Source organism: Sparus aurata, chromosome 21 (genome assembly GCF_900880675.1).
Source record: "Sparus aurata chromosome 21, fSpaAur1.1, whole genome shotgun sequence".
In the NCBI taxonomy this organism is placed as follows: Eukaryota; Metazoa; Chordata; class Actinopteri; order Spariformes; family Sparidae; genus Sparus; species Sparus aurata.
In genome coordinates, this window is record NC_044207.1 from 1,591,840 (window position 1) to 1,617,507 (window position 25,668).

The window sequence follows — 25,668 nt, forward strand, 5'->3', positions numbered from 1 at the left end:
AAGGTTAACTTACCTTGCGTTCGCTTAACAGTTGAGGGTGATGGTCGCGCACATGAGCAATAAGTAAATAGGATGTGTTGACGTCCCTCGCAACAACTTTCTTCTTGCAGCTCCTGCAGATAGGGCTGCCATCCTCAACCAGCTGTCCCTGAGCATTCTTATAATAACCAAAATATGCCCAGACTGCAGATTTGGTTTCTTTGAAGGCGGAAAAATACAGCTACTGTCACGTCCTCCCTCCGCCTTGTCTTCTTCACTACATAACAAGCGCATGTTGCACACTGTGCATGCGTAGAGAGACTTAGGAAGTATCTCGCAAGTTTTCCACACCGTGGTTATTGACCGCGGCAGTTACCATGGCAATTAAAACTTAAAATGGTTACCTTCACCGTTAGGAACCTTGGTTTACAGTGACACCGGTAACCGATACATCATACATCCCTACCTCCACCTAGTCTATTATTGTCTTCCATCAGGACATGCTGCTGAAAATAAGATAAGAAGACGTAAAGTTAAATAAAATAAAGTTAAATAAAATACTGATGTAGAAGACAAAAGGTAAGAGTAACATAAGGTGCGAGAGGATAAGGTGCAGTATTTACAGAAAAAATTATAAATAGTATATTAATGACAGATTGCAAAATAATTTTGCTCATGTGAAGGTCAATATACATTCTCCAAGCGATGTGCTGTTTGGAAAGTCTAAATCTGGAATACCAAACTATGGAGGCCCCATGCACTCCCAACCCTGGCACTGTGTCCATGTCATGTACTGTGCTGCTAGTGTCTTTACCCAACAGTAACATCTGAGCAACATCCTAACTGGTAGGTAACTAGGCTGTCATCACCTTCAGTCTGTGGCCCAACAGGTAAATTATGGTTCCTAACCAACAGGAGTGAATGTGTTGTTTTCAATAAGATATGACAACATGCATTTAAAATGAATGAGATGTACACACTTTGAAATGGCATCATGAAAAAAGACTTGTATACCAGCTAATGTGTGGTGCAAGGGTTTTCTACAAGGGAAACTGTGGTCGGCTCAATGGTTGCATTTTAACTCCATGATTTGACTGTCAGTCAACTCAGTCACTGAAGGATCATTCTGACACAGCACAAACAGATTCTTCTCAATTTAAAAAAGTTAAAGCTTGTTTATTCAAGGACAGATCAATCTGTGACTCACGGTAGCCAGATGGCACTGGAGGTCCCCGCTCTTCCACATCATTATGGCTCAATACGTGACTGGTGACATCAGCTGGTCTAAAGACCAACATGGCAGCAGGCGGTGGAGGGCTGGGTGTCCTGACCTCCCACACTACTTCTTCCTCCTCCTTTTCATGCAGATGGACATCTGATTGGTCATCAGCTCCTAGCTGGGTTTTGTAGTGTTGAACGGTTGTCACGCTCACTCTGCTGTGGTTCATCACTCTAAGTAGACCCTCTCTGACGTCCTCATTGACCTCGTTGTAGGTGAGGTTAAGATGAGAGTGGGAGGGGCCTGTGGTGATGCCTTGTGCAGCTGTGATGCCATGAGATGTGCGACGGATGGTGTACTCATAGGTGATGTGGGGGAGCTTCCCGTTCATGTTATAGTACTGTATGACCAAAAAGAGGTTAGTTACAGTCACAGGTTAGTTACTTCATACTGGAAGTGAAATCATTCTTTTATGACAGTAAAATTAGACATTTCAGTGCCACTGTTGTACCGTGTCATCACATCAAACATACAGTTATCACTTCGATTGCCATTGCATTGGTAGTGGTAGTAATGACCTGTGTGTGTGTGTGTGTGTGTGTGTGTGTGTGTGTGTGTGTGTGTGTGTGTGTGTGCGTGCGTGTGCATGTGCTTGTGTGTATTACCATAACGTTCAGGCCCTGAAGTGTTGGTCCCTGGGCAATGATATACTCCAGGCCATCAGAGAAAACATTGCTCGGACGTCTGTATTTAAGCACTGTTCCTGCTACACGGAAGTTTTGAGGATTGTCAAACACAGTGTTTCCATTGAAGAAGAAATTACCAGCTTCATCTGACAGGGCTAGATAGGAGGGGAAACATCAGGGGCAGTGAATTAGACAAGCTGATTTTCAAAATTCCAAAAACACACAGAAAGATACATCATTTACAAAATTAGTAGTTTCTACAATATATCAAGTGGTTCTTATTTTGGAAACACCAATCACCAAATTACAAAGAGTTAGGAAAGAAGATCAGAATAATCTTTGTTCAGTTGGAAAATTACTGTAAATTACTGTAAGTGTTGATTTAAATCTATTGATTTGGTTCTCAGGTTATTGACCTTAAAGGAACTGTTGGTTCTCACCCAGGATGTTCTCAGTCTTATGTCTCTCTACAATCTGAATGTCTGAAGCTCCAGCTGGGATGTTGGTGATGAACACGTAGCCTGATGACAAAAACAGCTATTTTAAACACTGGCATAACGGTCCGTTGAGGATTGTCATGGGGAGCTTTGAAAAGAAATTTAAATTCAAATTTCTTTTTTTGAAGGTGGCTCAAACAAAATAAGAACAATTAAAAAAACAATCCCTATCTCTTCATTAAAAAATGTGAACATATCTCTTTTTGAGCACCAAAGTCATCCTCCTGGTGACTGTACACACCAGCAGCACACCACCAACAGTGTTTAAACCAAGTATCTCAGTACACAGGAAACTTCTTTGGGTTTAACCAAAGAAGCCCTGCCAGCAAGTTAAGACAGTTTATTTAATTTCCAATTTACTGTTATGAAAAGAACCATGTGCCGGTCTCCTTGGCCAGAACAAATCTGCAGCTGCCCGCAGACTTGCAGTGCGGAAAGTATGTTGGCGCCTTAATACGTGCTATACATGCGAAAGCATAGGGCTGATTGCTAGTTGAATGGATCCATGCAGCTAAATTGAGTCTGTTTACAACATCCACTTGTTAATAAGACACACAGCATTCTGGGTTTAAAGAAATACACTGGCTGTCTAATACAAACTATTATTAACACTTGATCAGTCAGTCATTCATCAAGGGCCCTAATATGTTGAATGGTGTTCAAGTCAAGTCAAAATAATTGTCCAGATCAAAACATTTTTCATGTTTGGATGTATTGCTCACATTATAACATCAGCACAGACCCCCTCTGCAAAGGTGCATTCTAAAATCATACAAACTATCATTTTGTGGCAGACTTGACTTTAAAATGATCAACACTAAGACTAAATCTTAAATTAGCTGGCAAAATGTATACAAATTTAAGTGCAGTCACACTTAACAGTAGAAGTGTCATTTGCAATAGTCTGTGTAGCCATTACAGTGGTGGAAAAAAGTTTTTAGACACCGAACGCATTTGTGAAATATTGGATTAAGAATCACTTTTAGGTCAAGTGTCAAGGGTCTTCTTTCAGTACAGTCACAACTAAAATACTAAACAAATCCTAAAAAAGCCATTGGAAACTTAAAATTGATTGGTTCCATGAAAATACATAAGAAATTTTGAGTATTGAGTAATTTTGGTACCAGTGATCCACTAATGAAAGTCATGCTTTTTATTAAAAGACATTTTTTTTTTGCCGTGCATAGTGTCTATATAAAGCCAGCACATTTGAAAGTTCTCCAGAGACAAAAATGGCTAAGACAAGGAACCTAACGCAGGAAACACGCCTGAAGATTCAGATTCTCAGCCAGGAAAGGTACCGCTGCCTCCAGATAGCCAGGAAGTGCAGATGCAGTCCTTCAGCAGTTGGATACACTCTGCAGAAATACACACAAACCAACAGCTTGGAAGACAGACCAAGGGTTTCTTCAGCAAGAAATGACCGCATCCTGAATCGCATGTGCAGGGAAAACCGCCGAATGACATCACAGGAGCTTCAGCAGCAGTGGTCAAACCAAACCGGTGTCCAGTGTTCCACCCGCACTGTACGTGGCTGACTTTTAGACCATGGCTTAAGTTCCTACAAGGCTGTCAAGAAGCCCCTGATTAATGAGAGACAAAGGTTAGCCCGGCGTCGTTGGGCCCAAGCACACACGAACTGGACAACCAGGAATTGGAAGAAGATTCTGTGGTCAGATGAGTCCAGTTTCCAGCTTCATCTTCCTCCTGCTAATGTGAGGGTACGCAGAAGGCCAGGCGAAGCATTATCTCAAGCATGTACAGTACCTACTGTCAAGCATGGTGGGGGCAGTATCATGGTTTGGGGATGCATGAGTGCTGCTGGTGTTGGTCATCTCACTGTCTGTGATGGCACACTGAACTCTGCCAAGTATTGTGCCATTCTCGAAACCCACATGCTCCCATCTGCACGTGCACTGTTCCGTCGAGGTCAAAACTGGATATTTCAACAAGATGATGCCCCTTGCCACGCATCCAGGACCAGTAGAACTTGGCTGCAGGAGCACAGTATCCAGGTCTTAGACTGGCCAGCTCAATCCCCGGACATAAGCCCCATTGAAAATCTGTGGTGGATTATCAAAAGGTCCGTTTCAAAGCGTAAACCGAAGAGTTTAGATGAATTAAAAGCACTAATTCAAGAAGAATGGGACAAGATTACCCCTCAACAGTGTGAAAGGCTCTAGGGAACATGCCAGCCAGGATTAGAGCTCTACTGCGTGCTAATGGCAGGGCTACTAAATATTAATTTGATAATGTGATGGTTTATTTATTTTTTGTTCAGTTTTGAACACATTCTCTGTTATTTGTTGACTTTGATACCAACAATATTGAGGAACTGACATATTAAAACTGTCAAGAATTTAGTTTTGTTAGTTTTTCTTGTAAATAATAAACAGTAAAAATATTATTTATATTTGTTTGTGTCTGTCTAATGCAGCTGCACATTTTGAAACACAAAAAAGATTTTTCCACAAATATTTCATGATAATATTTGAGATTGTGTAAAATTTTAAGGGTGTCCGAAAACTTTTTTCCACCACTGTACATTGTCATCCCAGCAGTTCTAGGCTTCTGTTAAAGGTCCCATATTATACTGTTTTTCATCAATTTCACACTGCTGTCAGAGGTCCAACAACTCTGTATTTGAAATATATAGCCCCAAACCCATCCGTGGTCCTGAATTTAAGCTGTCTAAAAGTTGCTCAAGTGAGCTGTACTGAGAGCAGGCTGTTTCTGTGCCTGCACCTTTAAATGCTAATGAGCTCCGTCTGTCAATTCCTGCCTTGCCTGCTACACGCCCCTCTCAGGAAGAGGATGCCGCTTACGCTAGCGGTACCATGCGGTAATGTTCGTGATGGATGTAACACTATGGCTCGCCGAGATGCTGTCATTCAACCATACCAGTTTAACCCAGAATCGGACCCAGAAGGAGAGGCTCCTGAAGAAACACGGACTCTGACTTCACCATACTCGTAGGCAACTGTAAATACTATCAAAATGTGGCGATACTTACCGGTGGCTCAGGTGCAGTTGCTGGGTCCCCTATGGTTGGGACTGATCCTTTTACGAGGGTCGAGGCAAAGACAGCTTTGTACTGACCCTCGTTACTGAAGCAGTCCGACGTGAAGTGGTTAGCACACACATGCAAACTAATTGGAAGCGTAGCCGGCACATTGTCATTAAAAATGAAACGCAACCGCTGTCTCTTCTGTTGTTCTGTAGCTGGGAGAGAATATAGGCACTTATGTTGATTTATACAGGGTTCGTACACATTTTTAGAGGTCAAAGCACTTTTAAGGGTCATTTTCACATTTTTCCAGCACCTTATCGCTGGCGTAAAATACATATCTACAGGAAAACACTTTTTATCACAATTATGTACATTGTATTATGCTGTAAACATCTAAAATTATTTTTCATAACAGCAAAAAGTTTAGAAATTAAAGGAGAACACAAAGTTTTATCCAAAAAAAGGCAAGCCACTTGGCGTTCTTCAGGCACACTTGCACTGAGACAAAGAGAGACCTGAGAGCACCCTGTAATTTCCTTTTTTGACATACATTTTTATGTTGCAAAATGCATTGTAACGCGTTACAAAAGTTATGCAATTACTGTAATGCATAACTTTTTGCTGTAACACAGTAATGTAAGGCATTACAAAAAAAAAATTGGTAATATTTACCTCGGTACAAATCCCAGTAACGCGCGTTATAACATATTTTAAACCCGAAATTAAGTGGATTGTTGTTTTTATGCAAATTTGCCAACACTGCGAAATTAGCAGGGGAGAAAAAATCTGCGCATATGTTTACTTCCTGTAAGTGCTAGAGAACTGTTGATTGAGGAGAAGATGACTGCAGCAGCAGACAAGTTGGACTCTACGTTCGCGAGATGGACATACGCGCCTTATTTTTAGTTCGTCAAAGACAAGGATGTGAAGAACATTATAGTTACGTGCACTTTGTGTGCGAAACCAACAGATCTCTCTACCTCGTGATATCGCAATTTTTAAGAAATTTAACGAAACATCTAGAGCGATGCCACACTAACATAAAGCTAGTAACCAAAAGAAAGCAAACTAAGGATGAGAGCGGAGAAAAAACTAAGCAGCAAAAACTCGTTCTCCCATTCTGCGATGCTTGAACATCGAGAAGTGAGGAGACTGGTGGCAGAGTATGTCGCTGAAGATAGGCTGCCACTTTCAACAGTGGATTCTCGATCTTTTAGAAAAATTGTGAGCAAGATCCCCGTCCAGGCTAGCAATGACAAGGTAAGCTATCATTGCCTCAACAGGTTAGTGCTACTGGGCTACTGACTGTAATATAAATAGCCACCAGAACAGCGACATAACGTCAATCTGTTTCACGTCAGTCTGTATCCAAATAAAAACACACAAAAACTTTTGTTAAACACAAAAAACATTCGCTAAAGGGCCTTTCAATGTAGGCAGCGTTAGCCTAAGTTAATCAAAGTCTTAACTTGCCTTTCATGTGACTGGAGAGTGCAGACTCTCCCATTGCACAAATCTGCAAAACTTTTTTGCAGACCTTGCATGTCGCCACTCTTTGATTCGGTCCTTATCATAACAATAGTTTGTAGTTATCATTTTCAAGCCAACGCTCATTAACACAGAAGCCTCCCGGCATTTTGTCATCTCCTGCTGTCTCTCTTTGAAGGGAGCGGGGCTGGGTCACACACAGACTGGCAGGTCACAGAGAGGAGCAGAGAGGCTCAGCGGAGCCCAGGAGAAAACATCTCCACATATGGTTCTCTTACTGATTTTATTTCTCCTTGTAATAAGCAAACTATCCAATCTGATCTTAATTTTGTGAAGAAACAGAGTTATAATGTCAAGCACTTTCAAGCACTTAAACTAAAATCCAAGCACTTTTCAGACCTTGAAAACACAACATTGAATTTCAAGCACCTGTACGAACCCCGTTTATACAACAAACAACCGAGCAATTTGCGTGTCTACCTCTGAGCGATGACATTGCGAAAAACTGCTAGCTTACCACTGGACACACTGAACTTCACCTAGGGAATGGACGCCCCCCTCTCGGATCTCTCCTATCATTGTGCAGAGGAGGCCAGCCTATGAAAATCTCTCCTGTTGTTATGTAAAGACAGGAGCTGAATCTGAACAGCCTGTTGGAGCGCTGTTTTACCAGTGGGTGGGCTGCAGAGACGATGAAGGACTCGTTTGCTTTCCTCATTCTGAGAGTTGGCAGGCTCAGGGAGGATCAGTTTATATATGTAGACACCAGAGAAAACTTTTTTTTCATAATATGGGACCTTTAAGATATTCTGCACGAAACCTGTCATGAACAGGTGACATTTGGGGAGCAGGCTGCTGAAGGCCCAGATAATCACAAAGTAAAGTTGTGTGAGCGTACCTTAATTTAAAACTGGATAACTTGACTGAATGTCAGAATGAATGGTATATAATGTCTACTCATAGGCACATCTGTCTACATGTGTGTTTGTGTGTGTGTTACCTAACTGTGTGAGTGCCTTCCTGTATGATCCAGAGATGCGGTGGCATGAAGTCCCATTGCCTCCACATACTCCACATCTGTCTACTGTCTTACTGCTGTACAGCTCTCCATCACATCCTACAGGCTGGAGGAGAAGAGAAGGTCAAACTCTGAAGAGAATGAGGTTGTTCATCCAGCCAAATATATGTTGGATTGTATTTAATACATTATTCGCATACAGTAGTAGTAATTCTTGCAACAAAAATAGTGATATCACAAGTGTTTCTCTTGAGTTACCTGACATTTTCCCTCTATGCAGACTCCATGGTATTTGGTATCGCGGCAGAAGGTACCATCATGGGCAGGCACTAGCAGCTGCCGCTCACCACTGATAGTTGTACACTGCAGGTCACATGGCTTATTGGAGATGCTGATGTAATCAGCTACATGGGACATAACATAGTAAAAAAAATACTGTATAGACAGATAGATAGACAGATAGATAGATAGATTATTTTGTCACAGCAGCAGTGGGTCTGCAAAAAAACACTCTATACATAACATAAATAGAAAACAACGCAAAATAGGATTTCTGTGTAATGAAAGCTTCAGTGAGTTACATGTGGTTATCTTTTTGAATTGCCTGAGATCAGATAACATGCTGATCTCTGGAGTTCCCCCTTAATGCCCAGTATAATCAGCTGTAAGGGTAGGAAGAGAGACAATATCACTGCATTTCAGTTTCCTTGTGTTATTGATAACTGAATCAATAAAGGGACAGACAGATAGAAAAAAGCCTGACTGTTGGATGGATATTATACCTGGGTAAAGAGGTATCCACCGGTAGTATCTCGTTCCAAAAGATTTAGAATTGAACTGGGAACACTGGTGCTGTTTGAAGCTGACACTGGGGCTGGGACAGGGCTGAAAAACACAACATACACACACTTACAGCTAAAGGAGTTTTTTAAATGTGTTGCTAGTTTCCTCGCGTAAACCTCAGTGCTCTAATGGTTAAGGATTCAGTGGATAATTAATCAGTATAGTGTCAATATCAATGCAGTATCATACCTGGTTAGGACAGAGCTGGTACTTTTTAGGAGAGCCAACACAATATGAGCTGTTAACATTCTGAGTGGTGGACAGCCTGAGACAGAGATGGGATACAATACAGGGTTTGAGAATATCATAAGGTTATACTGTATTACCTGGACAACATGGTTTGATGAGTATGAAAATGGTGTGAATCAAATGTTGGGGCTTTCACAGTCATCCCGCCTCAACTCAACTGAAACCTATAAGCCTATTAATATATAATGGATGAAATATTAGCGATGGATATTGCTTGAAAAGGTGTAATGCGTCAAATTTAGTCAAAATTTCGAGGTAGCTCCAAAAATAATGGGGGACAGCTGCTTTCCGTCCAGTTTGAATAAATTGTGTTTTATCATGAGTTAACCAAGTGATTAAGCTCGTCTTTGGTCAGTCAAAGAGAGAAACTTTAATGAGAAGTGTACAGTTGGAGTATTCTGAAGAATAAAGAAAACAGAAGTGAGATAATTTCCTTTCTTGACATTTTGTGAGTTTATTTTGTTAATTCATTAAACTGAAAGCCAAGAGAGCTTGTAAAACATGGTAAAGTCACTGCTGACATTAATTAATCACCCAGCTGAAACTACAGGAGCTGTCAGACTATCACCTCTTGAGCTACAGAGTGGTATAAAGAGACAGGACGGGCCAGGGCTAGCTGGTTAGCATGCTAACATAAGTAGACATCTCTGCAACACAGAGACGTCTCTGACAGAACATCAGTACTGTTTCACACTCTGCTGATAATTTTTGTTCCTTAATTGAATGTTTTAAACAAAAATCTGCCCCAATCTTACAAATCTCCCCTTTGATGATAGTGAGGAATTAAATGGCCAATAAAAACTAAACTTGAGGGCTGAGCCTCTGGTCTGCCAGATGAAGAGCCAAAGCTAAGTGGGCGTTTGGAAAATTACAAAACCAGGGTGAAGAAAAGAACAGGGAGAAATTCTACCATTCCCAACCATCTCTTTCCCAAACTTCTCTTCTGGTAGACATTCTGTTAAGCCCAGTACAGATCACAGGACATCTCACTCATTCCTGTTTCTTTGTGGAATAAACAGTGATTCACTGAAATTTAGTGCTTGTAATTAAAAGTGAGTTTGTTTCTGTAATGAGTAGCATTCAGCTGCCACTATGATCAACAAGTACTTGTATCAGTTTTCGGATGCTTGCCACAAAGTTCACATTCAGAGTGCTTCATAATGACTAATGCGAATGTTCTCCCCTTTACTGTCTCATATACTACTGACTACGTACATACAGAATTATTATCATGACTTGCTCATTTGTTTGCGATTTGAGCCCTCACTTTTCTTTTGTTGTGGTGAGCATTTCTCAACTTCACAGAGCAATCCCTGTTTCCAACTCAGAAGCACTGCCTTCAATTAAAGCCCCTGTACAGACTTTTCATTTAGTGTTGATTTTGGCGGCCCCGCTGGACGAAAGCGGTAGTGTTTTGCCGGAATGAAGACTGCATTTCCCATGAGCTCTAGCGCCTACTGTCGTGAAGACGTTTGTCTGGCCGGCGCGTGTAGATTTGTTTTGGAAACGTCGGAAAGAAGACGGGACTTGCTTTGAAAACTTTTTTTGTTTTATTTTAGCAGCTATCTGCAGCGTGCATATGGACGAGGTAAATGTGTCTATTTGTATTTCTACTTAATATAATATGCCGCCGGTGAAACAAAGTAATTGGAAAAAACTGCAGTAGCATTGCCAACATAACATCTTACGTTGTAAGCTAACTGTATTACCGTGATGTCTGTGACATAGGCTAAACATGCAAAGACTGCACTATTGTCACTGTGTGTAATGCTGCTGTTGCACTGCAATTTCCCAGCTATATATATTACCCACGGTGCTACAGAGCTAGCGTTACAGCAAAGTCACAGTGATTGTGATGGATGTTTTGTTCTAAGTAAGAAACTGAATCATTTATAATGACAGAGGATATTACCGATGCATCGTTGCAGGTTGGCTGGGCTGATCACACAGCTGAAATGGATGCGTGATCTAAGATGTTTGTTGACGTTTTTACGAGTGTAACGTTAGTATCTAGAGCTAGTCTAGTGGTAACGTTAGCCAGCTTTGTTGTAACAACATAAATTCATGTATTGCTGTAAACTATGTCCCGCATTACATTTCATAAATGAAATAAAATTTACAAACCTGTCTAGGAGGAATCGGGCGAATTCTGCATCCGACCCTCCCTTCAAGCCCCGCAACTCTCTCCATCTCTGGAAGGAATCGCCAATGTTTATCCGTGTTTTAGCCCTAGCTCGATCGGATTCCCTCTTGGCCTTTCGTTGGTCTTCGGTTCGAATTATTTTTCTTTTCTTTGTCTCATTATCAGCCATGACAAAAGTTTTAGCTCGGTTAGCACTGGCAAGCGTAGCAACAAAACAGCTATGCTGTATCCTGAATGTCGTCAGTTCCGGTCTGACTGCCGTAAATCGTTTCGTCAGTGGTCCGACCCGACCAATGCCTTTCAGAGGTATAGAATTAGACTACTTAGAAAAAGCGTATCTTCACGCTGATGGGCTCATTTGCTGTTGTAGGTAACAGAGACACATAAGCAGAAACCAGAGACTTTTCTATATCCAGTTAAAAACTCCGTACAGGGGCTTTAATGCTGCTTTTTGCTGCTTTTCAGCAGATCCTTGAGTTCGCTATGATAAAATGTTAGTTTTATACTACAGCCCATCTGATATATCTGCTGGCAAATGTTCTTTACAATATCCACCTATCAGTATTAAACCTCTCAGTATATAGGATATCCAGTTATCTAAAATTGCTAATATGGAGACATTTTTTAAGATTACTAACAGAAAACGATAAAATAGGTGATTTATATCTATTAAATTCCCAGTGATGTTTACTGTTTCAGTCCACTAACTTCACCAACGGTTATTTTTCAACTGTAAAATACCTTGCCTCCATTACTTATCTTTGTCACAACTGTAAAATGGCCAATACATCAATATCATATTTTTCTACTCCGTACTTTGCTCGGTATCGCAATTGGCCCCCAATTTTGAGTATCAGTCAGGCTCTATTTTGAAGCTTTTACTCCTGTATTTGTTCTTTTAATCAGACAAATAAGTACATACATGATAAACATTAGCTGAATAAAGAAAATGAACAACTTGCATTTTTTAACAGTACAGGAGGAAAGAGCTCTGTTCACTTTAAACCAGCTGATGGCATCACATCTCAAGAGTCTCACACCTTGAGAAGTTTACAAAGTTTGCATCAACACAAGAATATGTCTGCAACAGCCATACCAAGAACAAGAGTGCTGTGATTTATGTGTGTGTGTGTGTGTGTGTGTGTGTGTGTGTGTGTGTGTGTGTGTGTGTGTGTGTGTGTGTGTGTGTGTGTGTGTTGGGAAGGATCTACAGAATTCCAACATGGAGTTGATGCATCTGTCTTTCATTATCATGTTAACTGCACCCCCTACAAACACACCTCCTCTGTCTTTCCATCTGTGTCTCTCTTTCTTCAGCCCATTCTCCTACACTGTTTATACGATGAAGTAGGAGAGAAAGCAGGAAGAGGTGAGCTGGAGGTCACTATGTGAGAGTGTCACATCTAATTGGTAGAAGGTGATGAGGGTAAGACAGGAAAGGAATGGGAGTGAGGGAAAAAGCAGGAGGAGAGGCGAAAAGGGGAGGAGGTTAACAGAGTTGTGTGGAAATAAGTAGTGAAGAGGAGAGAGAAAGTTGGAAAAGAGGGGTAAAAAGAACAGACATGAGTGAAGAAAATGTTAAGGAGAGGAACAAAGACAGGAGACAGGAATGGGGAGGAGGGGGAGCGACAGAAGGCCGACAGTGAGGGCAGAGTAGTGTTAATCTCGGTTGACAGAAACTTCTGCAAGTCTGACAGGGGGAGGTCAAAGGTAACAAGATGACTACAAACACAAATTCTGTCAGTGCTCCAACTTCCCGCTATATATGGCCTTGTCTTTACTCTCTTCCTCAGCATGTTACTGCTGTGAGCACAAGTTAACATGTGTTTCCTTTGTGTCTTTACATACAAGACATGAAGGAATAATACCCCAAATTTTTAGTCTCTAAATATTCTGGGCCCCATTGAACTGCTGGCACATAAACTACAGATGCACAAACTCAATTGCAATGCAATGGACTGGTAGTCCACTTGCGTCTGTTTAGTAGTTTCCTGGCTCCAAACAAACCCATTGGGTGGAGTGAGGATTTATTTATTCAGACTGCACAGTACAATCCTGATGATCATTTTGGTATGAAGCTGCATTTGCACTTAAACCTGCTTAAACTCCTATCACAGACCTACAGCGATGTTAGTGACTGTATGAGTTGTGAACGTGGTTAAGGCAGGGTCTCTACAAGGCAGATTAATGGCTGAGTTTATTAATGATGTCATGCAGCTGTAACTTCAATTATTTTTATCTTCTGACATGGTGACAGACTTGGTCAGGATCTAACAGGAGGGGAGCTTTAGTGTTCTACACAACATTTTGCAGCTGTCCTGACAGCATTGATGGAGTTCAGGGTTGCATTTTAGGTACAAGTCCTAATGCCTTGTGCAGGCACATCTCACAATATTTCAGAAAGAGCCCTGCACATGAAAGCATAGCCATATACACTACCAGTCAAAAGTTTGGACACACCTTCTCATTTATTGTTTTTTTAAGGTTCTAAACCCGAAGGGGTAGAACCCTTCTAAGATTGTACCGGTTTATTATTATTTGTTGTCTGCCGCTTGAGCTCAAATTCCCCTGAGCTGGAATGGCCCAGAAACTTGAAACTTGGCCCAATGACTGGAAATGATGTGCATCAACTTTGAATAAAATATGAGCCCAGTCAGCCAGATGGTGGCGCTGTAATTAAGGCTTGAAAATGCATTTTTGGGAAGGCCACACCCTCACACCTTAAGTCTGATTGACTTGAAATTTGACACACAAGTCCAGCTCCATGTGCTCTACAAAAAAGCCAATTGGACCATCAAGCTCCGCCTACTTAGAGTTTTTGCTAATTTGCATAATGTGAAAAACACTAAAATGAATAGAACTTTTGAAAGATTGACTCTATCAACACCAAATTTGGTATATGGCTTTGGGAGACAAAAAGACAAATTTCTATTATAAATGAGCCAGATTGGTCAAAAAACATGGCTGCCACGGACCAATGTATTTTTGCAATCGGCGGGGCTTAGAGATGATTGGCCATAACTCCCACACCCTTTGCCCTATCATCACAAAACTTGGTGGGTAGGTTCAACTCAGGACTGGCAATCTACCTACCAAAGCATGTTGAGCTCAACCTAGAGGGGGCGCTATAAATGCTACACATGCGTATCTCAAAGACCATTGGACGGAATTTCACCAAATTTGGTATGCATGCCCCAGGGTCAAGTATTAACTAATGTCTTGATTGCCATGTTGATATGTGAAAGTGGGCGTGGCCTATATGTCATTAACCATCATTGTTTGCGTTCTATTAATTTATGGCGAGCTGGAAGTACCCAGAGACACGAAACTTGGTACGTTGAGTATAAATGATGTCCAAATGCAGCTCCAAGAATTTGATGCCAATCCGTCAGATGGGGGCGCGATAACATTGGGAGTGAAAATGGAAAGGTTCTCCCCGCCAAGCCATAAGTGCTATTGACATGAAATTTCTCATACACGTCCTCCTGATAGTCCTCTACAAAAAAGCCTCTTGCACCACGAAAGCCGCTATTACAGATTTTTTGCTAATTTGCATAATGTTAAAAACAGTAAAATGAATAGAACTTTTGAAATACTGACTCCATCAACACCAAATTTGGTATACAGCTTCGGGGGATGAGACGACACATTTCTACTATAAATGAGCCACATTGGTCAAAAAACATGGCCGCCACGGACCAATGTATCTTCGCAATGGGCGGGGCTTAGAAGTCATTGGCCATAACTCCCACACCCTTTGTCCTATCATCACAAAACTGGTGGGTAGGTTCACAACAGGACTGGTAGTCTGCCTAACAAAGCATGTTGAGCTCAACCTATAGGGTGCGCTATAAATGCCATTAGCATGTAGCTGTAAACCCAATTTGGAGAAATCTGGGGCTTATCATGGCTATGTGTTGTACAGATCTTTGAGGAATACGACGGCCGATGTCATCGACTGCGGGGGGTGAGGGTCAGGGTGGCCGGTTTGGTCCGAAAGAGGTTAGAACCCGCGGATTGCCGCTTGCGGCTATATTCTTTATTTGTTATTTCTATTTTCATGACTATTTACATTGTAGAATCTCACTGAAGGCGTCAAAACTATGAATGAACACATATGGAATTATGTTGTCAACAAAAAAGTGTGAAATAACTCAAAACTCAACTCAAACTCTTTAAAATAGCCACCCTTTTCTTTGATCACTGCTTTGCACACTCTTGGCATTCTCTCGATGAGCTTCATGAGGTCGTCACCTGAAATGGATTTCCAACAGTCTTGAAGGAGTTCCCAGAGATGCTGAGCACTTGTTGGCCCTTTTGCCTTCACTCTGCGGTCCATCTCATTTCAGACCATCTCAATTGGGTTTAGATCAGGTGACTGTGGACGCCAGGTCATCTGGCGCAGCACTCCATCACTCTCCTTCTTGGTCAAATAGCCCTTACACAGCCTGGAGGTGTGTTTGGGGTCATTGTCCTGTTTAAAAATAAATGATGGTCCAACCCAAATAAGATGGGATGGCATGTCGCTGCAGGATGCTGTGGTAGCCATACTGGTTAAGTGTGTGCCCAATTTTGAATAATTCCCCAGCAGTGTCACCAGCAAAGCAGCCCCACACCATAACACCTCCTCCTCCATGCTTCATGGTGGGAACCATGCATGTAGAGACCATCCGTTCACCTTTTCTGCGTCACACAAAGACACGGTGTGTGGAACCAAAGATCTCAAATTTGGACTGATCAGACCAAAGCACAGATTTCCACTGGTCTAATGTCCATTCCTGGTGTTTCTTGGCCCAAACAAATCTCTTCTGCTTGTTGCTTTTCCTTATTAGTGTTTTTTTAGCAGCTATTTGACCATAAAGGCCTGATTCGCACAGTCTCCTCTGAACAGTTGATGTAGAGTTTTGTCTGCTACTAGAACTCTGTGTGGCATTTATCTGGGCTCGAATCTGAGGTGCTGTTAACTTGCGATTTCTGAGGCTGGTAACTTAGATGAACTTATTATCCTCAGCAGCAGAGGTAACTCTTGGTCTTCCTTTCCTGGAGCGGTCCTCATGTGAGCCAGTATCGTCATAGCGCTTGATGGTTTTTGCGACTGCACTTAGGGACACATTCAAAGTTTTTGCAATTTCCGGACTGACTGACCTTTAGTTCTTAAAGTAATGATGGGCTGTCGTTTCTCTTTACTTAGCTGATTGGTTCCTGCCATAATATGAATTCTAACAGTTGTCAAATAAGGCTGTCCAACCTAACTTCTGCACAACAGAACTCATGGTCCCAACCCTGTTAAGAAGGCAAGCAATTCCACAAATGAACCCTGACAAGTCACACCTGTGAAGTGAAACTCTTTCAAATGACTACATCATGAAGCTCATTGAGAGAAGGCCAAGGGTCTGCAGTGCTGTCTATAAAGCAAAGGGTGGCTACTTTGAGGAATCTAAAATATAAAGCATATTTAGAGTTATTTCACACTTTTGTTCACGACATTATTCCATATGTGTTCATTCATAGTTTTGATGTGTTCAGTGAGAATCTACAATGTAAATAGTCATTGAAATTAAGAAAAACCATTAAATGAGAAAGTGTGTCCAAACTTTTGACTGGTAGTGTACATAAAAAATACCCTTTCAATCAAGACTCAATTGAGTGTTACAATCAAAACACAGCAGAAGACATTTGCAGAGTTATTGTTTGGGACAAGCCGGGAAGGGCTGCTCAGAGCTTCCAGCCTTTAAAGAGAGAGTGAGTGCAGATCCAGATGTGCTGGAGGAGTAGACACCTGGCACCTTTCTGGAACTGCTGGATAAAATAAATAAACAAAATAAATAAAGAAGAAACACTTGCAAGACTAACAGAATAAACCCAAGTAATGCAGCGTTAAGCTGCGTTACATTTGCGGACTCAATCTATAAAGCAGATAGTAACAAAGAAAACATGTTGCCTCAGTATACAGGGAGGCCTACTACTACTACTACATTTATAGACTCAACCTAAATGAAACAGAATTCACCTCAAAAAAAGGACACTGTCTCCAGCTGACAGGATATTTGGGATGACTTACTTTCTATTATTTGTATTTGGCTGAAGTCCCAAAACTCCTCCTTCTCTGTCCTGCTGCTTTTAATGCCTTAGTCACACTAGAAGACTGTCAGAGTCATCAGCTCACTATGCTCTTCACATTATACAGCTCTCTCGCACAATCACTGACTTTGCACACTACATGACTGATCAGTGACAGGGGGTCACACACTACAAGATCACACATGACACCTGACACGTAAATGATGTGGTCCTAACAGTGGAAGTTGTTTGTTTGCTGATTCGCAGCCCACTTCTAATGATATCAGCCTCTGGCTGTGCCTAGTTTGAGCTTCCACCGCTGCTTAAATTAGATGGTCACATTTATATGCACTTGTACCCCAAGTGTGCACTTGCACTCAGATTTCCTGAGGTCCTGAGGGTTTAAGCAAAAATATAATACATGCAACCGCATAGTTTTTTGTGAGCACACTACCTCTGTATGAGACAGTGTCTCTCCTGACTCCTCACTCCTCCTCCACAGCTCCTGGAACAAGAGGACCAACTGGACCACTCCCCCCACCACTGAAACACCTCCTCCTGGATCAAAATATATACACAGTACAACATCTACTAAAAATACATATAAAAACATAATAGAAAGCGATACTCAATATCATATCATCATCATCATCATCATAAACAGGACAAGTCTTTAGTGCTTCATCTGTCTCTTAAGATATGATATCAAGATAATAAAAAAACACACAAAAAAGGCTTTGACATTGCTTACATATGAAGGTAGATTTGTGTCTTTATCATTCAATCAAAAAAAAGTTTGCTTCAATCAAAATATATATTTTCAATAAAAAAACCTTCACTTCAATCAAAAAAACCCTTTTCAATCAAAGAAAAAAAGTGTTTGAATGCAAAAATATAGTTGAGACTCAAAAAAATGCATTTGAACACTGTTTTTCTTTGATTGAAAACCAAATGTTGTTTTGTGTTTGGGCCATATTATAGGTAGGACATTTGTGTCTTTATAATTCAATCAAAAAAGAAGTTGCTTCAAACAAAAAAAAATTTTCCCATAAAAAAAATCACTTCAATCAAAATAAAAACTTTTTCAATCATAGAAAAAAAGTTTTTGAATGCTAACAAATATTTGAGACTCAAAAAATTGCATTTGAACACTTTTTTTTTATAGAAAATGTTTTCTTTGATTGAAGTAATTTTTTTTGTGTTTGGGCCATATTATGGGTAGGACATTTGTGTCTTAATTATTCAATCCCAAAAAAGTTGCTTCAATCAAAAAAAATATTTTCAATCAAAGAAAAAACTGTTCAAATGCAAAAATAAAATTGAATCCCCCCCCCCCCCCCCAAAAAAAAAAAATCATTTGAAGTGTTGTTTTTTATTGAAAATATTTTTTTCGATTTGAAGTGATTTTTTTTTTTTTGAATGAAATGAAAAAAGTTTTGAAGTCGTTTTTTTTTTTTTTTTTGGATCAAATTATTTTGACACAAACATCCCGCAGTGGGCGGGTGCTTCCCCATTGGTCAGACATGTTTGAGTGACAAGTGTCTACACCAACGACGTCTTTCTGACAAGCAAGTCATGGCCGCCAGCAAGCCAGGGAGCAGTGGTGGAGTTGTTGTTAACTACAGCATTGAAATGATTGGTGTCATGTTATTAGCCTACTCTGTTTGATATTTCGATTAAACATAAAGCTTGCTAACTTAGTTCACATTGACTAATTTGTGTGATGGTGTTAGATATCTAACGCCGTCATATTGTCAGGCAGGCTAGCTGATAACGTCAGCCGATGGCCCTGCACACTGAATGAATTGCTTATTTCACCTAAGTACAGAGGCTTGCTATGTGCTAGTGCTATGTTAGTAATCCCAGGGTTTCCCCTGCCATTATACGGCTTAGGCGCGGCGCCCAAGCGTTTTTGCCTCCCGCCAAAGCAGGGTTCTCCCCAGACGGTGGAACAGCGGCGCTACGCCCAGCGGCGCTATACTCCGCGCGTGACGGTGACGAGCGTCCGTCCCCCGGCTGACGGCGATGAGTGTCCGTACGTCCCCCGGCTGACAGAGTTGGCGACCGATCTGTCCGTGTCTCCCCCCCCCCCCGCGGACTGACGTTGACGAGCGTTCGCGCGCGCACCCCCCCTCCCCCGCCGGACAGACGGTGCGCCTCAAACAGAGTAGGCTAATAACATGACACCAATCATTTTAATGCTGTAGTTAACAACAACTCCACCACTGCTCCCTGGCTTGCTGGCGGCCATGACTTGCTTGTCAGAAAGACGTCGTTGGTGTAGACACTTGTCACTCAAACATGTCTGACTAATGGGGAAGCACCCGCCCACTGCGGGATGTTTGTGTCAAAATAATTCAATCAAAAAAAAAAACGACTTCAAAACTTTTTTCACTTCATTCAAAAAAAAAAAAATCACTTCAAATCGAAAAAAAATATTTTCAATAAAAAAAAAGTGTTCAAATGCATTTTTTTGAGTCTCAACTATATTTTTGCATTCAAACACTTTTTTTCTTTGATTGAAAAGGGTTTTTTTGATTGAAGTGAAGGTTTTTTTTATGGAAAATATATATTTTGATTGAAGCAAACTTTTTTTTGATTGAATAATAAAGACACAAATCTACCTTCATACTTACAGCAACAGGAAAAATGTGAATCGCACTGAGCTCCACAGGATACCATACAAATAGTGATGCCATTTTTCAGAGAACTGATTGGTTCAGGAGGTGGTGCTGTTCTGGAACATAACCTGCTCTGGAACAGGTTAGGAGTGCAGCACATCGTTATGATGTACCAGAAAGATGTGAACCAGCTTCGTAACACTGAAGTTACCTCACTAACCATAAAAATCTTGCTTTGTAGGTGCAGAGCTCAGAGCATCTCTGCAGCACTACATTACTTCAGTATAATGCTGTTTGGTCACACATTTTACCTTAGACAAAAAATGTTCTTGAGATTTGTATCTTGCACTGCCATTGCAATAATATTTTGATAAATTGGGCAGCCCTGACATTCACCAACTCTAACATTAATCTAAACAGGAAGATGGAACTAGCATGGATACTTGCAGTGGGAGTAAACTCTCAGGATGTGACACTCCTCAAGTCATCCTCTGCACCCCTCCATAAATTATAGTTTTGGTGTGGTCTCTTGCACAAATGGACTACAAGTCTGTATGGTTGAACGAAAAATAATTGAACTCATTCACACGTTTCAAAAGTGAAACAACAAAGCACAATGAAGAGGTGTGTGAGTGTGTGATTCAAGTACCTTGTTGCTTGTCTGTTTGACATTCTGACTTCCAAAGCTGTGGTGATTGTAGATGGATGCTACACTGCTCCACCCTCCCTTCACTTCTGTCCTGGCGCACGTACGCTCATGCACAGACACAAATTTACTGCATGAGCCCCATGGGTTGGGGTAAATTCACTGAGGGTACCTTTAAATTAGACATCTTATTTTAGTTGAACTGAACCTTTAATTCACTGGCAAATGATGGAATGTGTGGGAATATGCCCTAACCATCCAGTATTTCTATCTGCTGACCACTACACAGGAAACTGAGGCTGGCTTGTGTCACAGTGAAGTGATTAGGTCACACAATGAGAGTTCAGTGGTCACATTCTACTGAATCTGTACCCAAGGTCAAACAGTTTCAGTACATCAGGTCATTTTTGCTTAAAAAGATTTTGAGGCTTGATAAAAACCACATCTATTGATTTTAAGCATGCAAAGAGGACGTGTATGACAAACTTACAACTAAACAGCACAGGTGTACTATTTTGGTAAATGGACTTGCATTTACAGCGCTTTTCCAGTCTACAAACTGCTAGAAGCGCATCACAACAGTTGTCACTCATTCCCAAAAACAGAGATGCAGAGGCTGCCATGCAATGAGCAATTTGGTGTCAAGTATCTTGACTCAAGGACATTTCGACATGCAGCTTGGGTAGCTGGGGATTTGAACCAGAAACCCTCCGATCACTATACGACCTGCTGTACCTCCTGAGCTACAGCCACCCCATTTTGCCTGCCTGTAGCTACTTATCAGGTGCAAAAAGGGATGCTAGTTGCACGCTACGTCATATTATGCTCAAAACATTTGACTATAAATGTATATATGCATTTAACACAATGTTGGTCAAGGTCACAAAATGTGGTCTTGTGTAAAACTTTTGTATACCCAGGTATAAATCAATCACAAGCAAGTAACTGTGTTTGGTTGTGAAATAAGTGCTAATGTAAAATGTGCTCCATATGGCTTCTTACCCTTTCAGATTACCCTCTGGCTAGCCCTCAGGTGGTCCGGTAATGTGAGGTGTTAACAGATCCAGTCTGAAGCCACCTAATATAATCAAACATGACTGATATTTAGGTTTAAAAATCTGGATGGTTATATCCAGACTTCAACAACCAATAAGAAAGACATCCTGGAGCAGCTGACGGTGCTGCCAGGCAACGGTAAACATTGTAGCTCTTGAAGCTAACGTTAGCTAGTATACTTCTGTTGACAGAAACTTAAAATCTCTCCTCCATTCTCTGAATAGAAAACCTATGTTGACCGTATTTCTCCACTCACTACAGTCTTTCAACCTTCCTCACTGGACGTGGTACTACAGCATGTTGTTACACCACGCTAATCTTAGTCTGGTCTTGGGCCCAATATACTTCTAAAACTATATGCAGTGCATACACCATAGTGTGCATGCAGTTGAATATACTAATTCATCTAGCCACATCTTGACAGAAAACATAACGACTGCCATTTCAAACTACGCACCGTAAATTCTAAGCCTAAAATACCTTACCTCACTGTTGCTATGGTGCATTACGTTTGTGTGTAGTAATGTGCAAAAAGAGCCTGAACACTGCTGGAAGATTCAACTTTCAATAGTCTGCCAACAAAGCATGTCAGATAGCATGCCAATTAGGAACATTGGTCATTTGGGAGTATTTCGGGTTTGAGGCTGCAGACGTGCACCAGAAACAGGTACTGTGCAAAACCTGTTGCGTTAAAGTTGCAACATCCAGCGGAAACACAACCAATTTATATCGGCACTTGAAAAATCACCACAGGCATTTGCATGACGAGTGCATGACGATAAAGTCCAGCGAAAAGTCTAGCAAAACTGATGCTCAGGCCCATAGTAGCAAACAGACTGCAGTTACAGCATCTTTTGCCGGCGTAACTCCGTATGATAAGAGCAGCCGAAGACACAGGGAGAACTGCCATAACACACTACACTGCCAAGGACATGGTGTCCGTTAACACGGTCACCAAAGACGGATTTAAAAACCTCCTCCGCAAGCTGGACAGAAGATACGTGATCCCCTCCCGCACCTACTTCAGCCAGGTTGCCACCTCACAGCTGTAAGCGGAGTGTAAAGAAAAAGATATGTGGTCAAGCAGAACGACTGAGCCGTATCTTAGTTTGACTGCATTTTGTAAATGACAACTTTGAGTTGAAAAGTCGCTGCCTGCAGACAGCATACTTTCCCACTGCCCTGGGATTGAGAGAGTGTCTGTCAAGCTGGGGTCTGAAAGAAGAGGTCCAGACGTGCATAAAATCCGACAATGCTGGAAACGTCATCAAAGCTATGGAACTTAATCAATGGACCAGCCTTCAATGCTTTGGACACAGGCTGCATCTTGCAATTGGTAAGTGTAAGAGTGTGTGTTTGTTCATTAATTTATTTATTCATATGGATTTAATATGATGATCTGTTCGTATTCTCTTCAGTATAGTCATTATAGTTTTTCTTTAAAGCACTTTCCTTACTGTTGTCTGTAATATGGCTTTCTTGGATTTACTTTGTTCTCTTGCTAGAAAATCTGCCATGCAAAGTTTACCATTATCCTTATATTTTCAGCCTGTAATTCTCATTTAATCTTTATATTCTTTTTTTTTTTTATCCAGAAAATGCTGTTAAAGATCATACAAGAGTTAAACGGGCAACAGGACTTTGCAAACAGATGGTTGGTGTCTTCTCTCATAGCTGGAAAAAGAAGACTGCACTGAAAAAGGCCCTGCAAGAATTACATTTACCAGAGCACTCACTGATAACAGAGTGTCTGACAAGATGGGGCTCAAAGCAAAAAATGACTGGGAGTGTGTTGGAGCAGAGCAAGGCGTTGTCTCAGGTTCTGTCTGAAGACAACAAGACACGTCACCTTGTCCTCACTTGGCAGGACACAGATGTCCTTGAATCGATGATCAATGCCCTTGGTCCTCTTCAGGAGTTTACAGATGCCCTGTCCAGTGAAGCCTATGCAAGTGTGTCATACTTGAAGCCAGTTCTTCATCTCCTGAGAACATCAACCCGGACTGAATGCGACGAGGACACAAACCTTACTAAGGAAATCAAATCAAGAGCTCTTGGCTACATTGAAGATAAATACAGGGCCCAGCCACACAGGAGCTACTGGACATTACTTCTTTCCTTGATCCTAGATTCAAGACTGACTACATAAGTGCAGAGAATGTCCCAGGCATCAAAGACAGAGTGACGATTGAAATGGAACAGGTGGCACGAAAGGTAACTTGTCCTGTTTCTTTGTGTAGTTTAGTAATACAAAATGCCACATCAATACAAGTGATATTTTTATTTCACTGATTGGCATTTTTTAATGTTTACATAGAATGCCCAATTGCTCTTAATCACATCAGACTGCAAAACTTTGACAGCTCTTATCTCTGTGTTTTGCAGGAAAAGAGGGCTCGTGTCAGCACCACAGATCCAATGCCCCAGGGTGCAGCAGAGGCAGAGTCATCCACTACAGGGAAGGGAAAGTGGTCATTCAAGAGCTTCTTCAAGAGCAAGGCTGTCCCTCCTCCTTCTTCCACTACGCAGTTGGAGGATGCCATTTAAGCTGAACTGGACAACTACCTGATGACTCCTACTATTGATGGAGAGGAATGGGGAGAGTGCACAATGTTAACTTTCCATGGCTGAGCAAACTGGCTCGTAAATTCCTATGCATACCAGCTACCAGTTCGCCATCAGAGAGATTGTTTAGTGCTAGTGGCAATGTTGTCACATGTCAGCGCTCATGTCTAAAACCATCAAAAAATCTGTTGAGAGTGATGTAGAGATGTCAGGGAAGCAAGTATTATTGTTGATTTAGTACCTTTGAGATTTTATTTGTTTGTTCTGCACTTCACCCTGACTTGTGGTGTCAGCCTTTGTTTAAAAAAGATATTTGCTATTTTTGCTATAATGTTTAATGCTATATTGTTACAGAATAGATGTGCAATATTTCGGTGTTGCTGAACCATAAATGAATGACCCACCTATCTTAACATCCGACATATTTTTCAGAAGGTAAGTAGTCATTTTATTTTAAGAGTTTTATTTTATTACCATTATGTTTCAGTTTCACTTACTGTAAAAAGATAGTCCAAGTCCAGGTTTCTTAACATAGGGTTGAGTAAAGTACTTTAACTGCTGCTATAGATGTTGATAAGCTAGCTCCCTTGAGCCATTAAAGACTGACCTTGACCTATACCTACTTGAGTGTAAGGGCTGTTTGGCAAGATCATTTGGTAATTGTTGAATTTTGTTTTTCTTATTACTTATTTAACATTGTTTTTTGGGGGGAATTGTTTCGTATGTTAATTAACTTTTTTAACTTAACACAATTAAGAATTATTTGCACTACTTCAAGTTAAGACAGTCAAGGATGGCTCTTTTAGTTCTTCAGTTGTAATAACTGCCGTTGGTCAAGGACTTTATAGAATGTACACACGTTTCTTGTTAATAAATGCATTTGAAATCAATTCTTAACTTTTGTTTCATTCTTGCATTAGAGTAATGGCATTTAGTGTTATAATGGTATGATGTGATTTTCTTTCATGTTTGTAAATGTTACTGTACACATGGATTAAAGCAAAAAAAGTCTTTTGACTGAATGTTTTTCCAATTCAATTTGTAATTTGTGAACTAACTTACAGGGCACGTTACTTGACACGTGCTTAAAAAAATAAGATAAGATTTACAGCCTCACCACACACCATGCTCTCTAATGCAGACATCAAGTTTAAATATTTGACAAACAGTATTTTACAGGAGGATGATCTGAACAGCTGTTCTATTCACACTTAAAATGTTTTTTGTCTTTTCAATGTAATTTTCAATCTATGAAATCAAACTGTGCCTTTTTTTTTGCCAAGCTTCTCTCAAGTTTTACTCTTTCAAATAATCAACCATCTACAGAACTTTTCAGTACGGTATTTTTCTACTTCTTCTTCTTCTTCTCATCATCAGTAATTATTATTACTAGTGCATTGCCCGTAGGAAGTATGTGTTCCTATAGAAAAGTGGGAGGTTAAGTAGCTTTTTCATGAATGGCCAAATGAGGTTGTGTTTGAAGGTGGGACGTCAGGGATATAATTGGCTGTTTTTGACTACTTTCGATTATACCATTATATTTCACCTTAAAAACTATTTACCTTGCCTTGTTTGGTGTCATTATTTT

The 25,668-nt window shown here is 40.8% G+C and overlaps 1 protein-coding gene across 4 annotated transcripts in view; it reads right to left on the reverse strand.

Annotated features, from left to right (window-relative positions):
- Nucleotides 1-225: 225 nt before the first annotated feature.
- The window catches only part of LOC115572020 (ADAMTS-like protein 2), a 33,571-nt gene continuing 8,128 nt past the window's right edge, over nucleotides 226-25,668 (reverse strand). Inside the window, exons 1-9 of one of the 4 annotated variants that reach the window (XM_030401761.1) lie at nucleotides 20,463-20,476; nucleotides 17,647-17,750; nucleotides 8,930-9,005; nucleotides 8,680-8,782; nucleotides 8,156-8,260; nucleotides 7,880-8,003; nucleotides 2,325-2,405; nucleotides 1,864-2,039; nucleotides 226-1,598 (exon numbers count right to left, since the gene is read on the reverse strand). In XM_030401761.1, the coding sequence (XP_030257621.1) occupies nucleotides 1,131-1,598; nucleotides 1,864-2,039; nucleotides 2,325-2,405; nucleotides 7,880-8,003; nucleotides 8,156-8,260; nucleotides 8,680-8,782; nucleotides 8,930-8,988 (1,116 nt within the window). In that variant the 5' untranslated portion in view covers nucleotides 8,989-9,005; nucleotides 17,647-17,750; nucleotides 20,463-20,476 and the 3' untranslated portion in view covers nucleotides 226-1,130. Of the gene's footprint in view, nucleotides 1,599-1,863; nucleotides 2,040-2,324; nucleotides 2,406-7,879; nucleotides 8,004-8,155; nucleotides 8,302-8,679; nucleotides 8,783-8,929; nucleotides 9,006-17,646; nucleotides 17,751-20,462; nucleotides 20,477-25,668 lie in introns of those variants that run through there. The other 3 variants (XM_030401759.1, XM_030401760.1, XM_030401762.1) reach the window with 3 other exon arrangements.